Source organism: Mauremys mutica, chromosome 16 (genome assembly GCF_020497125.1).
Source record: "Mauremys mutica isolate MM-2020 ecotype Southern chromosome 16, ASM2049712v1, whole genome shotgun sequence".
Taxonomy (NCBI): domain Eukaryota; kingdom Metazoa; phylum Chordata; order Testudines; family Geoemydidae; genus Mauremys; species Mauremys mutica.
In genome coordinates, this window is record NC_059087.1 from 6,528,636 (window position 1) to 6,547,668 (window position 19,033).

Genomic DNA, 19,033 nt, shown 5'->3' on the forward strand with positions numbered 1-19,033 from the left:
GGAAAGGGTTAACAAGCTCAGTAACCTGAGGAACACCTGACCAGAGGACCAATCAAGGGACAGGATAATTTCAAATCTCTGTGGAGGGAAGGCTGCCTCTGTGTTCTTTGTTTGAGTGTTCGTGCTCTCTTTGGATCTAAGAGAGGCCAGACATGTCTCCAAGTTATCCTGGAGTATTTCCTACTATCCAGTATAGTGAGTATTAGTTAAAAAGGCGGATTAGTCTTTTGAGTTGCTTTCTATATTTGCAATTGTGTGTTTGCTGAAAGAATTCTTTATTTCTGTTGCTGTTACTGATTATTCTGAGGAGGAGGGAGGGGGGAAGTCTCTCCAGTTTTATAAGTCAGACCCTGTAATATTTTCCATCCTGGTATTACAGAGATAGTGTACTTTTTTTCTTTCTTTAATAAAATCTTTTCTTTTTTTAGAACTTGATTGATTTCTTCCCTTGTTTGGATTTTCAGGGGAAGGGGAGGGGGGAAAAGTGAATCCCTCTTTTTGTTTGATTCAAGGAGTTTGAATCAGGTATCTCTCCTAAGCACTAGGAGAGGGGAGGAGGGAAATGGTTTGTTTCCCTTTGTGTTGAGATTCAAGTTTGAATCTGTGTTCCCCAGGGAAAGTTTTGGGGGAACAGGGAGTGTGTCAGACACTTAAAACTTGACTGGTGGCAGCAAGAACCAGATCTAAACTAGGATTTTAGTTTAGAGGAGTCCATGCAGATCCCCATCTTGTGAACGCTAAAGTTCAAAGTGGGAAATAAACCTATGACAGTGTGTATTAGTACTGCCAGTGCTATCTTGGTAGTTGTAGGAGCAGCATGCAGGGCCCCATGAAGCTTTCACTCCATCCTCCTCCTTTACTCCATAGGAGCAAATGCTGAGAGAAGGGAAAGGGAATAGTGAAGATTCCAATTGGCAGCTGGGACACAGCTTTAATGCAAAGAAAGGTATGGGTCACAACATGTGAGATGCTCACATCAAATGTTCATTCTAAAGAGAGGCAAAGGTGTCAAGTGTCTCATATTAAGGAAACTAAACTAAACTAAACTATTAGGCAGATTACAAGTTTTAAAAATTATGGCAAACAAATTTGTCTGAACTAAGGCTTCACAGCACTATTTTATAGCTTACATAGGACTAGTCCCATGATAATCACACTGAACATTATCACAGTAGCATCAATTTTAATTGCTTCTGCACATAGGTTACTTTTCTTCACATTCTGTTTACCGTGAGCAGGTGTTGAAATCTAGCATTTAGTTTTGGTTAATGTAAATTCTCAGTACTGATGGAAGAAGCAGATTAATTTGCATTTCCAATGAGCAATAAGCTCCATGCCTTCCTTTTGTGAGCTTTTTTGCAGGCTCAGGTGCATAGAAATGTAAACCACTGCTTACCTGAATCTGTTGCTCCCTCTTCTCAGTCTGGGGAATCAGCAGCAAGCATCCCAGAGCAAAAGCTGTAAGGTCCAACTGTGCATATTGCCTTGCAATTCCAATTATATCTAGATCAGCTAGAACAGGACACCTTCAGATGGGGAGGTGTCTTAATTAATATACTTATCCTTTTCTTCAGATTTTTGAGAGAAAGCTTATATTAATTCCAGGGTTGCATGGCTTTATACCTACATTATTCACTAGTTGCTTAAAAAGGGTATTTTTATATTAGCAATTAACAATTGCATTTAATGTTTGTCTCATTCAGCTCTGATGAACCCCATACAACCAGAGGAAGGGAGCACACAGTCCATGCTAATGTGCCCCACTACCCCACATTTCTCCAGTGAATTAACAGAAATAGGTTGTTAAATAGCATCTGCTACTTCAGTTAGGTATTATTAGATCAACAACATGCTGCAAATTCAGAAATTAATGGGGGCAAATTAGGGAAGTTACCAAAACTGCAGATGTATGTAATACATCATCTCTCTGTCAGGTAAGAATGCTTTTTTAAAAATGTCTGCAAGGGGGAAAAAGCCAAACACACATTCCCCTCCCCTTCCTTATGTCATTTTTTGCTTGTATCCCTCAAATACTAATCCACATAATTAAAAATGCAGTCACACCAATATTTATTGTATACATTGACCCCCATACATTATATAATATTGCATTTTAAAAAACTCTGAAAAGAACATTAAGGTTGCAAAGTCAAACATAGTTCACGTGTAATGGATTAAACCTCCCCCACAAAACCCCCCAAAAATCTATGCTATCATGTGACTCTATTCTGACCCCCAACATGGGTCATCAGTAGAAGTCAGAACATTAGTTCCATGGCACAGACCGGTAACACATGAGCTAGTGGGAGTAACTAGTAAAAGCAGTAGGCTGATATTCTCTATGTGGACCACTCACTAAGTGGAGATGAAACATTTTGCCAGTGGATTTCACAGCTATTTGCTGACAGCGGGGGAACGTGGAGACTGAGGACTTCTACATTCAATTCCAGATTCTACAAAGCAGTGTATTCTAGTGGTTATAGGCCCTCCCGCCATTCTCACCCCTCTGCATTCCAGTGTGGCTGCTTCTTTCTCCTCCTCCACAATGCGTTAGCACCAGAAAAGTGGCAGACCACAGGAGAGTCTTCCTGCTCTCATGTCAGGTGCTCTGGCAGCTGGGAGGAGCAATTGTCAGGGAAAAAAGTCCTGCTGAGCTCTAGCACCTCTGTTCTGAAGCATGCACAGTGCAGATGGAATCTTTACAGAATTTAACTGCCAAACAATTCTCAGTTTGTGCGAACTAGGATTTTTTCCAGGGGATTATAACTTGGGCAAATCTGGACAGATGTTCACAGAGAGGGCAAAAGGCCTGACGCTAGGATGACTGCTTTCCTGCTAAATTTGAAGTCCCAGCACCAAAGCATGGAAGCACTAGAGCATTTTAAAAATGTTTGAACATGGGCAAAACAATGCATTTTCCCCTAATCATACTCTCAGAAATAGCTGGACCATTTTGGCTGAGACTTTAAGGCATACACCCAGCATGGGAAATTTCAGCCTGAATTGTTAAAGTTTGGCAGAGTTAAAGCAAATGAAAACAGGATCTGACAATGGGAAGTGTCAGGCAACCTTAAGTGTAAATTAAGCAGCAATATCAGCTCTGCCTAGAATATTGTTCTAATATATATAGTATAACTACATATACCAGTGCTCTAAGTTAGAACCATGGCTTAAATCTCCTCTTTTGTGCTGCTATTGCAGTCACACCAATATTTATTGTAAATATTGCTATTGCAGTGGTTTGCAGACCCTTAGGGGCCCACCGGTACAATCAAGGAGGTCTGTGAACTGATTGGTTCCTACCAGAGGCAACGTGTGTGCGGATATGTGGGGTCATGCCTCGAGCACCCCCTAAATACCTCTATATATCACCTAGCATTGCTGTATTTTATCATTAGTATCAGGTAAGCGGTCAGTATTTTAATTTGCTGTGTTTTTGTTGATCTGTTGAAATAATTTCTCTACAGTAATATTTGTGATAACTATTAAAGAAACAAATTAATGAGGGAGGAGTTGTGGATCTGCAGGTTTGTCTATTTAAGTTTAGGGGTCCCAGGGTAAAAAAAAATGTTGAGAACCACTGTGCTATTGTATCTTCTGCCAAGTTAGTAGTTACAAATGCAAGACAGAATTACTACTGAGCATAAGCAAGCACAATTCCATAAGTAAACATAGCTCTTTTTAAAAGCACTAGGTACTATTTTGTTGAAGTCGCCACAAGAATTTCTACAACTAGCTGTGGCAAAATTGTAGGACTTCATTAGAATGTAGACTGATACAAATGAGGGAGAACGAACCATTTATGCATACAAAACTCGATTTTGGATAGATTAACTTTGTGTATATACATCTGTGTTTGATTATTAGTGCTAATACTTTAAAATGTCATGTATATTCTTAGAGAATAAACATCAACATGATTTTTCTATTTAACATTTTTCTTGTGCTATAAACTAATGGCCTGGGAAGTTTCTCATGCACTTCATGCTCTGTAAACACTTTTTATGATTGATTGCACTTTTAGAGTGAGATTCTATGATGCGCCTCTAAAGGCAGCACAGGATGCACAGCCCAGTGGAAGGGACAGGGTGGCTAAGTGGCTTTAAGTGAGCTTTGTATTGTCCAGACACTGGTTTCAGAGTAGCAGCCGTGTTAGTCTGTATCCGCAAAAAAAACAGGAGTACTTGTGGCACCTTAAAGACTAACAAATTTATTTTAGCATGAGCTTTCGTGAGCTAAAGCTCACTTCTTCGGATGCATAGAATGGAACACACAGACAGGAGATATTTATACATACAGAGAACATTTATTCTTTTGCGTAGATTCTCTACGCAAAATGGACACAAATCTGACATCAGGAATCATAACATTCAAAAACCAGTGGGAGAACACTTCAACCTTTCTAACCACTCAGTGACAGACTTGAAGGTGGCAATTTTGCAACAAAAAAACTTCAAAAACAGACTCCAAAGAGAGACTGCTGAACTTGAATTAATATGCAAACTAGATACTATTAACTGTGGTCTAAACAAAGACTGGGAATGGTTGGGTCATTACACCAATTGAATCTATTTCCCTATGTTAAGTTCTCCTCACACCTTCTATGGGCCATCTTAATTATCACTTCAAAAAGTTTTTTTTCCTCCTGCTAACAATAGCTCATCTCAATTGATTAGACTCTGCCTGTTGGTATGCATACTTCCACCTTTTCATGTTCTCTGTATGTATAAATATCTCCTGTCTGTGTGTTCCATTCTATGCATCCGAAGAAGTGAGCTTTAGCTCACGAAAGCTCATGCTAAAATAAATTTGTTAGTCTTTAAGGTGCCACAAGTGCTCCTGTTTTTTTTTCCAGACACTGGGCTTCTCCAGGGGCTGGAGCAGGCCCTGGTGTAATTTAGATGCTGTGAGTGGCTGTGTAACTTTTGGTACCTGTCCCTGGCTGCCTATGGACAGCAGTGCTGTCAAGAATCTACAGCACTGTGTACTGGGCCCTGCCCCCTAAAAACCTGCAGAGAAAGGGGCTGTCTGTCTTAGTTCCTGAACCACAGGGATTTCCCCCCAGTCAGATCCAGGGCTTTTAGAGTTTTACACTAATTCAGCCTTTTACCGGATGCAAAGGGTTGGAGGAGGGGTGAGAATCTATCACTCAGTATTTCCCACCTCCAATCTTCCAACCAAATGCAGGATGTAACATTTACTTACTTCAGTAGAACTACAAAACATTCACAGCATGCCTCTAACTGCTTAGGACTTGGTGGACAAGAAGCTGAGAAAAAAAAAGAAAGGAGATATTGACAAACTAAAATACAGTACTGCCAGTACACAACCATGAAAGAGAGCTAAGGATAAACCTACTTGCAAGAAATGGTGCCAGAATTACACTTCTCCAAGCTCGGCTAAAGTTAGGAACCTATTGAAAGTAAATATATTTTTAGACCACCACCCATAACATTCACAAGCCAGCACAATATGGAATTTTGAAGATTGACAAATTCATGTTTTTAAACAACTCAACTTTGGACTAAGGTAATATCCATTATCATAGAATTTAAGCTGTAAGATTTTGAACATTGGGTTCTTGGATGTCTGCCTTCTGAGGCTAGGGTCTAAGCCCTATATTTTTCTTTTTAAACTCCATGGCTCCCAGAGGCAATGGCATCAGACACTAAATAAATCTCAGACCTCCTAGTTAGTCTTTACCATACTCCTGACTTTGCAGGATTGACCTAGACAAAATAACGTTACCACCAATTTACAAAGCCCTCAAAATAAGGGTCTAATAAAGGAAGCAATGACACAATCTTACACTACAGTAGAAAACAATAAATAAAATTTGGAATACTTGTGTCTAGCACTTTCCATGAACAGTTGACAAAACTGTTTACAAAAAGGGAAGTGTATCATTATACCATTTTAGATGAGGAACTGAGGCGCAGCGCAAATTCATAAGAGAGTTACATACCTGCCATAATGAAGGAACCCCAATAATTGCTATCAAAACTTTCCTGAGATAATGAATCTGAAAAACAATTATTCCATTACAAAATGTCTTAGTATTTTGTAGATTTATACAAGAATCTACAGGATTAAATTATACTTATGCTATTAACATTAATTGTGAATTTGCAGTTCTAAATTGGACAACCCAAGCAAACATTAATATTTTGTATTACAAAATTAAGAATGTTATCAATGTATCCTGCATCTCAATAAGTTGAATGTAACATTTTATTAATTATGTCTGTATTTGGTGGTGTAACAAAAGACAGTCCTACAACTAACTTTGAAAGGAGTCATTTTCCAAAATTCATAATGTAGATCTTGAATGGTTCTGCTCAAGTTTTCACACAATAAATTAAAAAACAAATACAACCCCCCTTGAAGCTTTAAAAATCCTCACTATCAACAGCACAAAAAATAATCAGTCACAGATAAGACAGCAATAACTCACAGTGACAAACTATGTGGCATGCTGAGATGTAAATCTACAGCATGCTTCATGCTAGCTAGCTGTGTTGCCCTTGCTACTGTGCACTAAAAAATTCCTTAGTGCACTTCGATGTATTCCACTTTCAAATAAGCATACATCAAAGAGCACTAGGGAACTTTTAGAGCACAGTAGCAGGGTCCACATGGAAAGTTAGTGTGCAGCATGTTAGTGTGTAAATTTATACCCTAGCTTGCAGCACGCTAACTGTTCCCTACACAAGTCCAGTAAGTTTGTATGACATGCATTTTAATTTCACTGTTTAGCAATCAGAAGCTGATGTGCCTAGTGTGTGTTTGTTTTGCATTTGCTTGCATACACAGTTGCCCCAATGTAGCATCTCTTTAATGTCGCTATGGAACAGTATGTTTCAAATATTACCTAAAAGTTCCTTACCATATTGAAACCAAGTAGTTTCTGCAGTAAGCCACTCCAGAGTTGAGGATCATACACTTTATATTCTAAACTAAGTTCAGTCACCAGTCTGGCAGCCTAAAGCAAAACAAGACAAACTGAATTATTTCATTACATTATCTTAGAATCCTCTGTAGTTTTCTAGATGATATATCCCCAAAGTTGGTTTAGACACACAAGCATGATGTTAGCATGTTCAAATAAAATGTGGGGATTTTTAATGTGTTGGTGTTTTTTCCATTACCCCATTTGCTCTCTTATTTCCATATTTTGAACTATGCCCCTCTGCTGAAGATCTGACCATTTCCATCTTATGGATATAAAAAGTATTGTCATTGAAACTTTCCTCAGTAGGATAGTGTCCTTTCTGCACATGTAATAATTTCTCCGCAGCACTGGATATTTTAACGCAACAAATCACTGGATGTAAAACAAAAACTTCAAAACGAAGTGTGTAACAGGGTATAGCTAAGGATCCACTGCCAATTTAGCAGAGTCAGATAACTAACAGTTGCTCAAAAGGTATACACCTGTCACCCTTTGATATTTGTACCATTAAAATAGAATAGATTTTTACATTGTGAAATTATGTACATTTTTCAAGGCCTTTTTAAAAAATATCAGCAGGCAACTAAAGCCTAAAAATATACAAAACACACAGCATGTAGGCATGCACGCACACACAAAATGTATAAATACAATTATTCACACACATACACCATCAAATTTACTCTCTCTTCTTAATCATACCGTGGGTTCGTGGCTATGGTTTTTCCACAGTCCCTTAATCATTCCTTCTTTAGGACTCCTGTGAAAGGATTCATAGGTGTATGGAATGTTCAGTCTTTCCAACTCTGCCAGATAAATGAAGCATTGTAGAAAATACCTGCAAAAACAGAAGAGTTGTGATACTTCTAGTGACAGCTGTTTTATAGTCCTTGTACTTCTTACCGGTTAGGATAAAACTAATTTAATGCACTATTGGTTAAAAAAGAAGAGACAATACCAATATCAACTATAGTCTTATGAAAGCAAGTTTATTGGACAACAACATTTTTCTAGTAATTAATCAGATACTGCACAATGAGAAGGTGTGATGCTGTGTACCTCAGGAGAACACCCTATGACCCCAGGTTCATCTTTATAAAATGATTGTGTGGTATCCAATGCAAAGCTTGTCATGTTAGGTGTCTTCGGAAGGCTCATCATGCACTGAGCATGGTTGTTATAGTGATGTTATAGGTTATTATTATTTCATGCCTCACAGGAACAAAGGACGCTAGACTAGGCAGCAACAAAAGAATGTTACTCTCGAGGGAGTCACCCCCTCTTCCTTTGATCAGTTTGGAACGGCGATGAGGCCTGACTTTGAAGAGGGCAGAGGCAAAGCCAAGAGGGAAGAAAGAACATGATAAAAGGGAGAGACTTTGCCATGCTCACTCTCTCTCTTCCACCTACATCTACAGACACCACACCAAGCAACTGAAGTGCTGATCAAAGGGAAGAACCTGGTTGAAGAGCAACCAGCCAGCCTGTGGTGAGAAGCGTCTAAGTTTGTAAGGACATTGAAAAGTGTTTAGATCAGCTTAGAATGTGTTTTGCTTTTATTTCACTTGACCAAATCTGACATGTTTTGACTTAATCACTTAAAATCTATCTTTATAGTTAATAAAGGTGTTTGTTTATTCTATCTGAAGCAGTGTGTTTGGCCTGAAGTGTGTCAGAGGCTCCCCTTGGGATAACAAGCCTGGTACATATCAATTTCTTTGTCAATTTAACAAACTCATATAAGCTTGTAGTGTCCAGCGGGCATAACTGGGCACTGAAGACAGAGGTTCCTAGGGTTGTGTCTGGAACCGGAGATACTGGCTAGTGTCATTCGGTTGCACAATCCAAGGAGCAGCTTACATGCCAGAGGCTGTGTGTGAACAGCCTAGGAGTGGAGGTTCTCACAGCAGAGCAGGGTAAGGCTGGCTCCCAGAGTCAAGGATTGGCGTGACCTAGCAGATCGCCGGTCCAGATAACATCAAAGGGGAACGTCACAGAAGGATGGGTAGTTCAAAATATCACTAGTGACTAAAAACTTACTGTAACTCTTACACGAGAATCACACTCTCACACAGAGATGAATAGAATTACAGACACATGTAGGTACACAGCAATATGCATTCTAGACATCATTTTCTATGGATAAAATGGGCCCTTGCCCCAGATTAATTATAAAAGAAATCCACAATCCAAATTCTCAAGAGGAGTTGGAGAGCGTGGCTCTACAGGAGATAATACCTTACAATTACTCATCATTTTTCTGCAGAGGCAAATATCCTCCCAAAATACCCAAATTTAGTGTCTATTGACTAAGGAGAAGGTGTGTACCCAAGACAAGACTCCTAAAGGGACTTAACGTAAGGGCCATAGATGGTGAGAGAAAATGCTTCAAATATTACGGAAATATTCCTAATCTCTACAACGAAAGTAGTTAAAAAATCGGCTTCATGCCCGAGCACATACATCATAGAAATTTCTAAGTCACTTTCAGAGTAAAAAATGGGCATTACTATTATGGAGTATTGTATGATACATGCAAGACGACAAAGTGTGTGGGGCTTTTGAAATAAATTAAAAAATGGAGGAGAAAAAGGAAAGCAAATTAATAAAAAAATCAGCAAAAATGCTGCTCTAAGAGGTTTATGGACGTATAGTTTGATTTCATTGGAATAATTTCTAATACAGAAAAATATTCAGCTTACTTTACTTTCGCAATGGGTTTCTTAAACAGCGATTCAACTGTATCTGCATCTGCTAAGTAGATCAGACACTTAAGAGCTCTGCTTCTCTGGGCAAATGTCAACTGGTTTACACCAATGGGCTGAAAGAGAAAAGATGGTTATTGGTAAAGTACACCTATTTGCTGAATATTAACAAAACAGGATTTTTTTAAAAATAACTTACATATTCAGACTAACATTCGTGGGCTCTATTTAGCACAAATGTCATGCAGATTAACTTGGACAGGTTTCCTTTCAACCTATAAGAATTTGTTGTCCAGTTAAACTATTTGTTGAACTTCAATGCATACTGCTGGGCCCACCTGATTTTCCAGGCTTTTAGAATGTTACAGTAGAGATGAAATAGTTATGGCCTGTTGTACTGGTTGTTTTTTTTTTTTTTTAAATTTGCATGGACTACTGGTTCTTGTAAAGTGGAGAGGGAACCACAGTTGTTTTAACGGTAGTGTTGGAGTTCCCTTCCCCCACAAGAAAATGTGAGCCAATAGCTTAGTGCACTATAAAGCTACCTAATCAAGTGCTCTTAAAGTTAGTCCTGATACCACCCAAAAGCGAGATCAATCAGCAATAGTTCAAAGTCCTGGAGTTCAAGGATGAACTCCTGGCCACGAATGAAGTTAGTGGCAAAACTCCCATTGACTTCACTGAAGTCAGGATTTCACACCAGAAGAGAAAAATCATTAAGTATAAAACTGAATAATTTATGTGCATATGCTAAAGCAGGGGGTTCTCAGACTTTTGTACTGGGGACCCCTTTCACATAGCAAGCCTCTGAGTGCGACCCCCTCTTATACAAAAAAAGTGTTAATATATTTAACACCATTATAAATGCTGGAGGCAAAGCGGGGCTGGGGTGGAGCCTGACAGCTCACGACCCTCCATGTAATAACCTCACGACCCTGAGAACCCCGGTGCTAAAGCAAGTTACATTTAACACCAATTCCTTTAAACAGATTTATTAAAGTATAATAAAGATGGGAAATCACTATTAAGTGTTTTTTTAAAGTAGTCTCTAAACTTACAGATGTGGCAGATGTTGTAATTGCAAAAAGCATTCTTGAGCTGTAATCCATTGGGCGTGGTTGAAGTAGATATACAACTCTGAAAAATATCATTTGTTTTTAATGAACGTACAGCGTTGCATAGACTTTGCATTATAAGCAGCATATTCATTTTATTCCAGACATATATTCAATATGAGATATGGATTAACCCTAGATTATGGATATGGCCTACAGTGTATATGACAACAAAACTATGGGCCCAGTCATGGAAACCCTTACTTCCATGCATAGTGCTTAATCTCACATGTAGTTTCATTACGAATGAGACTACCTGAGGGAATAAGTATTTGAAGATTCAAGCCTTACGTTCAGAGAAAATACAGATGGGATAAAGAAGAAGATGTGCAACATAGTGCTTTTCCATTTCCCTGGTGTTTAGAGAACAATGACTGCCCACTCTGATTTTGCACTATGTGGTAGTCTTACAAACTAGTTTTGACAAGGTTTTAAAGAGGCAACAATCTAACTCCTGTAACTTGTAATGAAGTAACTATATGAAAGTGCCATCTGTTCAGCCAAATCCAACATCTAGCCCATTTCCGCACGTTATCAATTAATCTACAGCATCCACCTGGATGTTTGGCAGGGGAGCAGGATCATGTTTAAAAACACAACAATACTGTGGGCCCAATACTACATTCCTTGCCTAAGCCAGTGTCTCATTATAGTCAATGGAAGTTTTGCCTGATTAGGGGCTGCGGTATTGTGTTTTATCTGCTGGGAAGCCAAAAATCATTAAAACCTTAAGTTAACAAAAACTGACACATATCATAAGATAACTATACCTCCTGAGTTCTTCATCTTCCTGTATATCCCCAAAGCTTTGAGTTTTCTATAAAGCAGAAGTGGATAAAAGTAGTTATGGAATTATTTGAACTTGCAGGTTTTGAAGGGGAAAAAATCATTCAAGGGCTAGATCGAGCCTTTATTCAAATCCTGTGTAAGGGGCTGTGCACAGCTGTGCCACCCCAGAAGGAGCACTGGAAATAAATTTTTGCCTCTGTCACAATTCCTATTCTGCTCTACTCCTTGTTGCTCCAAAATATATGCTATCCCTTCATTAAGTGCTAATTACTCCTCACTTTGCTGGCTGGTGTTTTGGGGACAAGGGATGTTGAAGCTAAGGGTTCACCATTCCTTCTCCCTGTCCATCCATTTGCTTGGGATGGACATGCAGTACAGACAATCAACCCCAACATTGCTCTAACATGCACTGGGAGCTGAATTACCCCCAAGCTGGCTCCAAGCTCAAGGATGTGTAAAGCCATCTTTACTATTCCTTACCTTTCCTGGGATCTGCACTAAAGAGAACTAACAACCAGACCAGAGAATGAGGGTTCTGATCTCTATATAGAGTACAAGGAAAGACATTTCAGATTGTTCTCATCAGGCATAATAGATTGGAAAGACCTAAAAAGACATTGAAATGAAGTTGGCCTGAAGTCTGTTTTAGATGCATTGCACAGCTCTCTTCTCAATGCTCACAACCCTGGTTTGTGGAGAGCTGAGAATAATAGTTTTCTATAAAATATAAAAGCTCATTCCCTACTTACTTCATCCATTGGTATATTTGGACACAGCCATTTTTCAAGCAATTTATCCCAGATTTTGTTCATATCCAAGTTGTTAATTTCAGCTATTTCCTTAGCTGCTGCATGAATATCTACATATATAGAAAATGCAAATTTATTTTAAAAACCCTCAGCAAGATTCATTTGTAAATTATATCCATTTTGCCCTTCAGAAATTTACTAGAGAAAGTTTACTAACCTGGATAATCTCTGTTGGTTGGATTTTGAATCCTTTGGTTTATGCTGCTGTGCTCATAGAGTAAAACAATAAGATTTGCTGGCTTTCCAGTAAGTTTCAGATGCTCTGCAGTGCTTAATTTGTGGGTTATTAGCACAGTTTCTGTGGCTGATCTCTGATACTGCATACGTAACTTCTTCAGCAGTACTTCAGCTTTTTCGTGCGATTCATCCTTTATCAAAATAGTGACATTTGTAACAAATCTAAATAAACTTCCTTCCATTTAGAGATTTAAAAAAAAAATGTTGACTATTCACTATAACATTCAGTCTGATGTAACAGTTGAACATTTAACTAGTGTGTAAGGCCTATTGCTTTTGTAGTATTTCCTTCTGAATTTCTAGACCTTTATGTGCCAAGCAGAGAGACAGCTCTCTGGAGCAGCTGCTAGGGATGCAACAGTAGTTTAATGATTTGAATGATATTATTCATTGCCAGTGTCCTTGGACAATAATGAGCACCGTGGAAAAGCCAGCAAAAGTGATATGTCTATATGTAATAGTAGATAAGAAACCTTATGGGAAAGAGTTTGGATAAAGCTGAAGAAAACTTGGGTTCAGCTATAAGCCTAGCAAGCATAATAAACCTTCAATTTAAGAGTGGCTCTAATCTAATTTGAATCTCACTGTGATGATGTTTTATGTTCATTGTCTCAGTGACTCCACAGCAAGTTTCCCTCTCCCTCCTCTGTCCCCAGCTGCCAGCCCAGAAATTCAGCCAGGAATCAGAGTCGAGTTAGATTCTTTCTAGCATGCACATCCCTATCAGCAGTCAAGGTTCTGTAATTGGAACCAAATTAATCAAAGGAAATGCAGTTAAAACAGGAAAGTATGAGACCTCCCCCCCCAGATTAAAAAAAACAACCCATAACCCATATTTGTTAGGAAATAACAGATAAATGACAATTGGACAGAGTAATTCTGTTGTAGATGCCATTTTTTCCAGTCACTTTCCATTGCTGCACTTTATGTAAAAAGGGTTTTATTCTTCATACTGTGGGGTTGTTTTTTATTTGAATGAAAAAAGTCTTTGGTGGTTTGATATGATGCACACTTTATAATCCAAATTACAACAAAACAAAAAACATAAAAATCATCATCTCTATATATTCAGGTATGTCCTGTGGATCTGGTGTCATTACCTTGGTTGTAGTATTTGTTAGCCATTTCTCAGCTAAATAGAGACAGAATTTCAATGCCTGAATCTGGTCAGGCCCTTAAAAAGAAAACAGTGAAGAATAATAAATATGTTTTCACAAATCCCTTCTATGGTACATAGAGTAACCTGTTTAAAATGTTTTGCTCCCTTCTCTTGGGGTTCAAAAGCATCTAGTTTAGAATATTAAGAAAATGTTTACAAGCTAACTGTTAAGGTTCTCTTGATTGAGTTTTCAATCAGTTTTCCTTAGCAAGAAAAGATGGAAAATTATCTTACTTGTATAGCTAAAACATAAATGAGACGCAAGTTCATTGGTTTAACACTATAAGGCTGCTGGAATATTTACTTTCAAGACTCTCAAAACTAGGACTTAAAATTATTCTGGTAAGTAACCAGTACCAGATTTTAGCTTTTTAGACTTATACTTGTTTAAATCCTATGAACAACCCTAACCTAACAGAAATTTAATAGCAAGATAAGTCTCTAACTCTTCCCAAAATGTAACTTTTCACTTTGCTTCCCACCGCTGACTTCTACTTCTGCATTTGCCACTCCACCTCAGTCTTGACTTCAAAAATATCAGAACACAAAGAAGACTCTCAGTGATTTGTGTAACCCTTGTCCCTTTTTTCTCTACCCCTTTTCTTTGTCTAGTCTCATTTATGTTGAGGACTCTTAGGGTCAGAGGTCACTCTACGACATCCTGCCTCTGTTTCACTCCTTCAGGGCCCCTTACACAGACTACTTTTTCTGTGTCAAAATACCCCTCCTGGGAGCCTGGGTTTATTTACAGAAAATAAACTCAAAGTCTCAAATTACAGCCCCACAAACAGATGTTCCTCTTCCTACTCCTACGCTTTTCTGCCTGGAGAGCTGTCATTCCCCTGCTTGTTCAGGGTCTCTCCTCCTTAGCAGACTACTCCCAGCCCTTCCTAGCTGGAGTCTCAGTGCCAGATCCCAGGACTCCGCTCATTCCTAGCAGTTTCTGCTCTCCCTAATCATCCCCCAGCATAGTCTGAACGGTACATAAACGCACAACCCTGGTGTTTCTCACCACACCCCAACTCTCCACCTCAGCCCTGAACTCCGTAAGTCTTCTCCCATCCTTATACCAAGACAGCCACCCTAGCCCTTCTAGCTGGAGTATACTCCCGCTCTTCCCAGCGGGAACCCTCACAACATCCCTTCTGGGAAGCATCTTTGCGGAACCCTGGTGCCTTCTGCCACACCTAGGTGGCCTTGTCCATTCACTTCCTTCCCGCTTTCAGGACAGCCATCCTAGCCCTTCCAGATGAAACAACCCTGCTTCTCCATGCAAGAAGCCCCTTAGGCTCTCTGCTGGGAGATCATCTTTACCAGGAGAGCATCCCTCACTCCTCTGGCCCTCTCATGGGTCCAGCTCTCCAACCCTGGAGAGGTCAGCAGGTAGGCTCCTCCACTGCTCCCCTGCCTCTCCAGCTTGGGGATGCCAGCCAACAATTCCCTCTTGCTGCTCTCCTGACTTCAGCCTTTCGCCCAGGGAAAGGCTTTCTACTTCCTTCCGGTACCTTTCAGTCTCTTGGTAGCAATCATCAGCCCTTTCTGTCTGAACCAGTCAGTACTGACTCACTAAGACTCCCTCCCCTCCTGACTTCCTTCAGGAACTTCCCCTCATTGGATCTCTCCCTGATCCTTTACAACCGTCAGGTGTTGCCTGCCCTCTCAATTGACCAAATGGGGGCACCTGCTCTGGCAGAGGGGAGCTGGACCTACTTCATTCAGTGGGGTCAGTCATATTCTGACAGGCTTGAAACAGTTAAATAAACAAAACAAAAAAAACTTTGAAGTGCCATGCAAAGTTATGGCATGACAACATACATGTTATTTATTTGTTAATAAACATTTAAAACATCACCTCAACCTATATTCAGCAACTGGCATCTTTCCATTTTGCCCAAACTAGGTTTAGGAACAAAAATGGCAAATTATTTGGGGAGGCTAGATGTAGGTTAGTCTCCAAAAATGCTACACAGACGACGTTAGAAGCAAAACTAGAAAGTTGCCCATCTCACCCCCCCCAACAAAAAAAACGCATCAAACCTAAAACAACTCCCCCTCCCCCCAAACACATGCACACCATACCTGTTGGAAGTTCTTGTGCAATCTTGTGAGCAATAGCTACAGCCCATTCTGGATTAACTATAGATAGCAGATAGGATTGAATGGTTTGCACAGTTTTAGTAGTTTCCTTGTTAATCACTGATGAACATCCAGCTTTTGTCAGTTCAAATACTTTTGGCTTCAATTTTTTTTCAAAGACATGCCTGGCTGCAGACATGTATAGGGTATCCAGTGAAACCTAGAAGAGTATCGGGTGCAGGTTAAAATTTGATTAAGTCTGACATGTATGCAGTGAGGCCAACAACACTCAAAAGAAAAAAAAAATGCATTTTTCCCCCAGGAAAAAAAAAAGAATGATTTGGAAATAAAAATCCACCTAGACAGAGGCACAGCCTTACCTTCATTAGTTTGGAAATCAAGAGAAGAGTTGGGAAGGACTCCTCAGTAAGCTCTGCAGCTGTAAGAAAATCAGACAATGAGCTAGAAAAAGTCCCACTGTCCCAATATAATTTCCCCCTAAGAAATGAAGTAATTTAAGTTTTTTGCTAAATGTAGAAATCTATTGATGAGATGAAGGATGGTTCTTTGATTAGGGTGTAAATTCCATCCTCTTTTATACACTCCCTGTGTAACCTTGGATAGGTCACTTGTGGGCAGGTCCTCAGTTGGTATAAATTGTCATAGCTCCACTGCAATCAAATGCCCCTTAGTTTCTCTGTGCCACAGCTTCCCCCTCTGTAAAATGGGGGCAATAGTGCTTCCTAGGAGTGTTGGAAGGATAAATACATTAAAGATTGTACATCTGTGAGGCTAACAGATAGTACAATGAGTACAAGATATACACAGATAGCTAGAATACTGATCGTACATATAATACTCCAGAAACACTGCGTGGTTCTAAAGAATATCAAATGAAAAGGCAGCCTGGTTTGAGCAGCTGGAGACAGGGAAATCACGTGCTCTAAAATATATTGGTGTTCCAGATCCACAGGAGGGGAAGTTCTTTTATAGGATTCCAGGTGTTTCAATAAGCTCAAAGCCTAGAAGAAAAAAAACAGGAAGACAAGTTACATAACTACTTATTTTTCTGAAGTAAAAAACCAGTCTCAACATCTGCCCACAAGTTTTGGGTATATTTTTTGCCAGGATTACTGTACAGCTAGAGTGTTTTTTCCCCCCTCTTGTGAGCCTTTGCTGAGGAACAGCTACACTTCACTACTTAGTTGAATCCATTTTGCCCTCTGTACAAACATGCAACTCCAACTGATGCCAGTGGAATTAGGCAAATGGAGTAATGCAAGAATCTATGTTTGAATTAATTTAAAACTATACAGATAAACAAAGACTGAGCTAGAGGCTGTAAAGAAAGTAACAGTTGCTTATTTTTAATTGTACCTGGTTAAGCTGGATACTTGTGCTATTTTCATCAGCTCTTTGTATCACTCTCAATACATTTTCTATAGTTTCATAGTCATATGGATCAAGCTGTTCAAAGAAACAAAAACAAGAAAAGAACGGATTCAAATTCCGTCTTCATAGTTTTTCAAATTTTATTTTCAACTAAATAGGCATAACGATGAAGAACCTGAGTGCTTCAAAGCACCTTCTTATTTACTTCTGGCATTTATTACTTCCGTTCTGGAAAATTAGATCACTACTCATACCATAATCTCAAAACCTCACAAAGTAATCATGGCATTCCAGAGAGGCCAAATTATGTCAGTAATGAACAAACAGAAAGAAGAGGAGCGAGTAAGCTCCCAGGTAGATGTATATTTTTAATTGAAACTTTTGAAGAATTTCCATTTTTTTTAAATTTTCAATCAATAAGGAGAAGTGGGGGGGAGAGAGAAAAAAGAGGAAACTCTAACACATTGTCTCTGGTAGTATTTTCTTAATTAAACTAACAAAACATTAACAGTAGTAACAAAGATCTAAATGTAGTTCTTAAGATTCCTTTCTAGCTAACTAATAAAGGATAGCCACGTTCATCAGAGTGAGAGGATAGCTATGAAAGTAGTGTTTGAAGTGACATGCATGCTTTGTAACTGTTTTACCTTCTGTAGTATTCCACTAAGGCTAATGACCAGGTCTTTTGTGCTTTTCAGTAAAGGAATTATTTTTACTGATTTGGCCAGTAGTGTGGAATGAGGCTGCTTCACAGTATCCCCTGCAGAGTCTCCTTCAACTTGATTTGCATTAGCACTCTGGAGAAGGAGTGTTTCGATGCAAAGCTGCAGTGCTGCATCACTGTCCAACATGAAAGTTCTGAAAAGGGAGAACATGTTTCCATTTTAAAATCAATATGATTAGGGTGTGGATTTCATTATGAATAAATTCACAACAGCCAGAATTACTCTTACTGCATTTTACAAAGGTGGACAGTTATTTTTTGAGTTTGTTTATTCACAAACAGCCGATATTTAAACTGAAACAGAATCATATAAACACATTACTTATTATGCCAGCAACACCACAATTTTGACTGGCTTCAGATATTACCTGCAGTATTTCAATATAAGGTCTGTGTCTACATTTGGATTCTGTACCAGGGTTCTTATGAGTTCTTTCTTTCTTATTGATGGCTGCCTAAATACAGTCTGGAAAGAAATCTGCAGATACAAAAAAGGGGTAGTCTAGTAATGGTGCTTCAAATATTCTTTCACAATCAAGGAATTATTTTCAATATGCTTGGTACTACTCATTTGCACTCTTCTATTCCAACCGTTAACTTCTGTTCTCCCTCTATAACATAGGGATGTTTGTTTGAGCTCCAGAAGAAGTGGTGCTAGAACCTCATTACTATGGGCCCCATTCAGCAAAGTATTTAAGCGAGATTCTTGCATGGATCCTTCAAAGTGGTACATTTACCACAAATTTAAGTTCAGTGCACATCCTGAATGATGTGTGTCCATGAAAAGCAGTAAATTAAATTTTTTTTTTTTAAATTTAACTGTCAAGAAACTGCTCTGAAGTGAACTCCAACAAACATGAAACAAACTGTCTCATATTAAACCACACTGGCATTTTAAATTAAGAATGTAACTGGTTAAAACATTTAAAAGTATACTCACACCAAGTTTACCAAGCTGGATACCCCACTCTGCATCAGTAATTAATTCCTTGAATTTTTGTCTCTCTCCTGCTTCATCATAGTGACTAGCAAGCTGCGCTCCAACCAGAGCTACTGCCTTAAAAATAAACAAACA

General features: G+C 39.0%; 1 protein-coding gene across 1 annotated transcript in view; it reads right to left on the bottom strand.

The window, feature by feature from the left end:
* The window catches only part of KNTC1 (kinetochore associated 1), a 77,605-nt gene that overhangs the window by 6,281 nt on the left and 52,291 nt on the right, over positions 1-19,033 (bottom strand). Inside the window, exons 42-60 of the mRNA XM_044989795.1 lie at positions 18,899-19,015; positions 18,327-18,436; positions 17,882-18,092; positions 17,220-17,309; positions 16,693-16,864; positions 16,223-16,281; positions 15,846-16,062; positions 13,708-13,781; positions 12,528-12,738; positions 12,311-12,420; positions 11,543-11,589; positions 10,716-10,794; positions 9,655-9,773; positions 7,655-7,790; positions 6,887-6,982; positions 5,966-6,022; positions 5,359-5,413; positions 5,206-5,269; positions 1,397-1,526 (exon numbers count right to left, since the gene is read on the bottom strand). Coding sequence (XP_044845730.1) covers positions 1,397-1,526; positions 5,206-5,269; positions 5,359-5,413; positions 5,966-6,022; positions 6,887-6,982; positions 7,655-7,790; positions 9,655-9,773; positions 10,716-10,794; positions 11,543-11,589; positions 12,311-12,420; positions 12,528-12,738; positions 13,708-13,781; positions 15,846-16,062; positions 16,223-16,281; positions 16,693-16,864; positions 17,220-17,309; positions 17,882-18,092; positions 18,327-18,436; positions 18,899-19,015 — 2,154 coding nt within the window. The remainder of the gene's footprint in view (positions 1-1,396; positions 1,527-5,205; positions 5,270-5,358; positions 5,414-5,965; positions 6,023-6,886; positions 6,983-7,654; positions 7,791-9,654; positions 9,774-10,715; positions 10,795-11,542; positions 11,590-12,310; positions 12,421-12,527; positions 12,739-13,707; positions 13,782-15,845; positions 16,063-16,222; positions 16,282-16,692; positions 16,865-17,219; positions 17,310-17,881; positions 18,093-18,326; positions 18,437-18,898; positions 19,016-19,033) is intronic.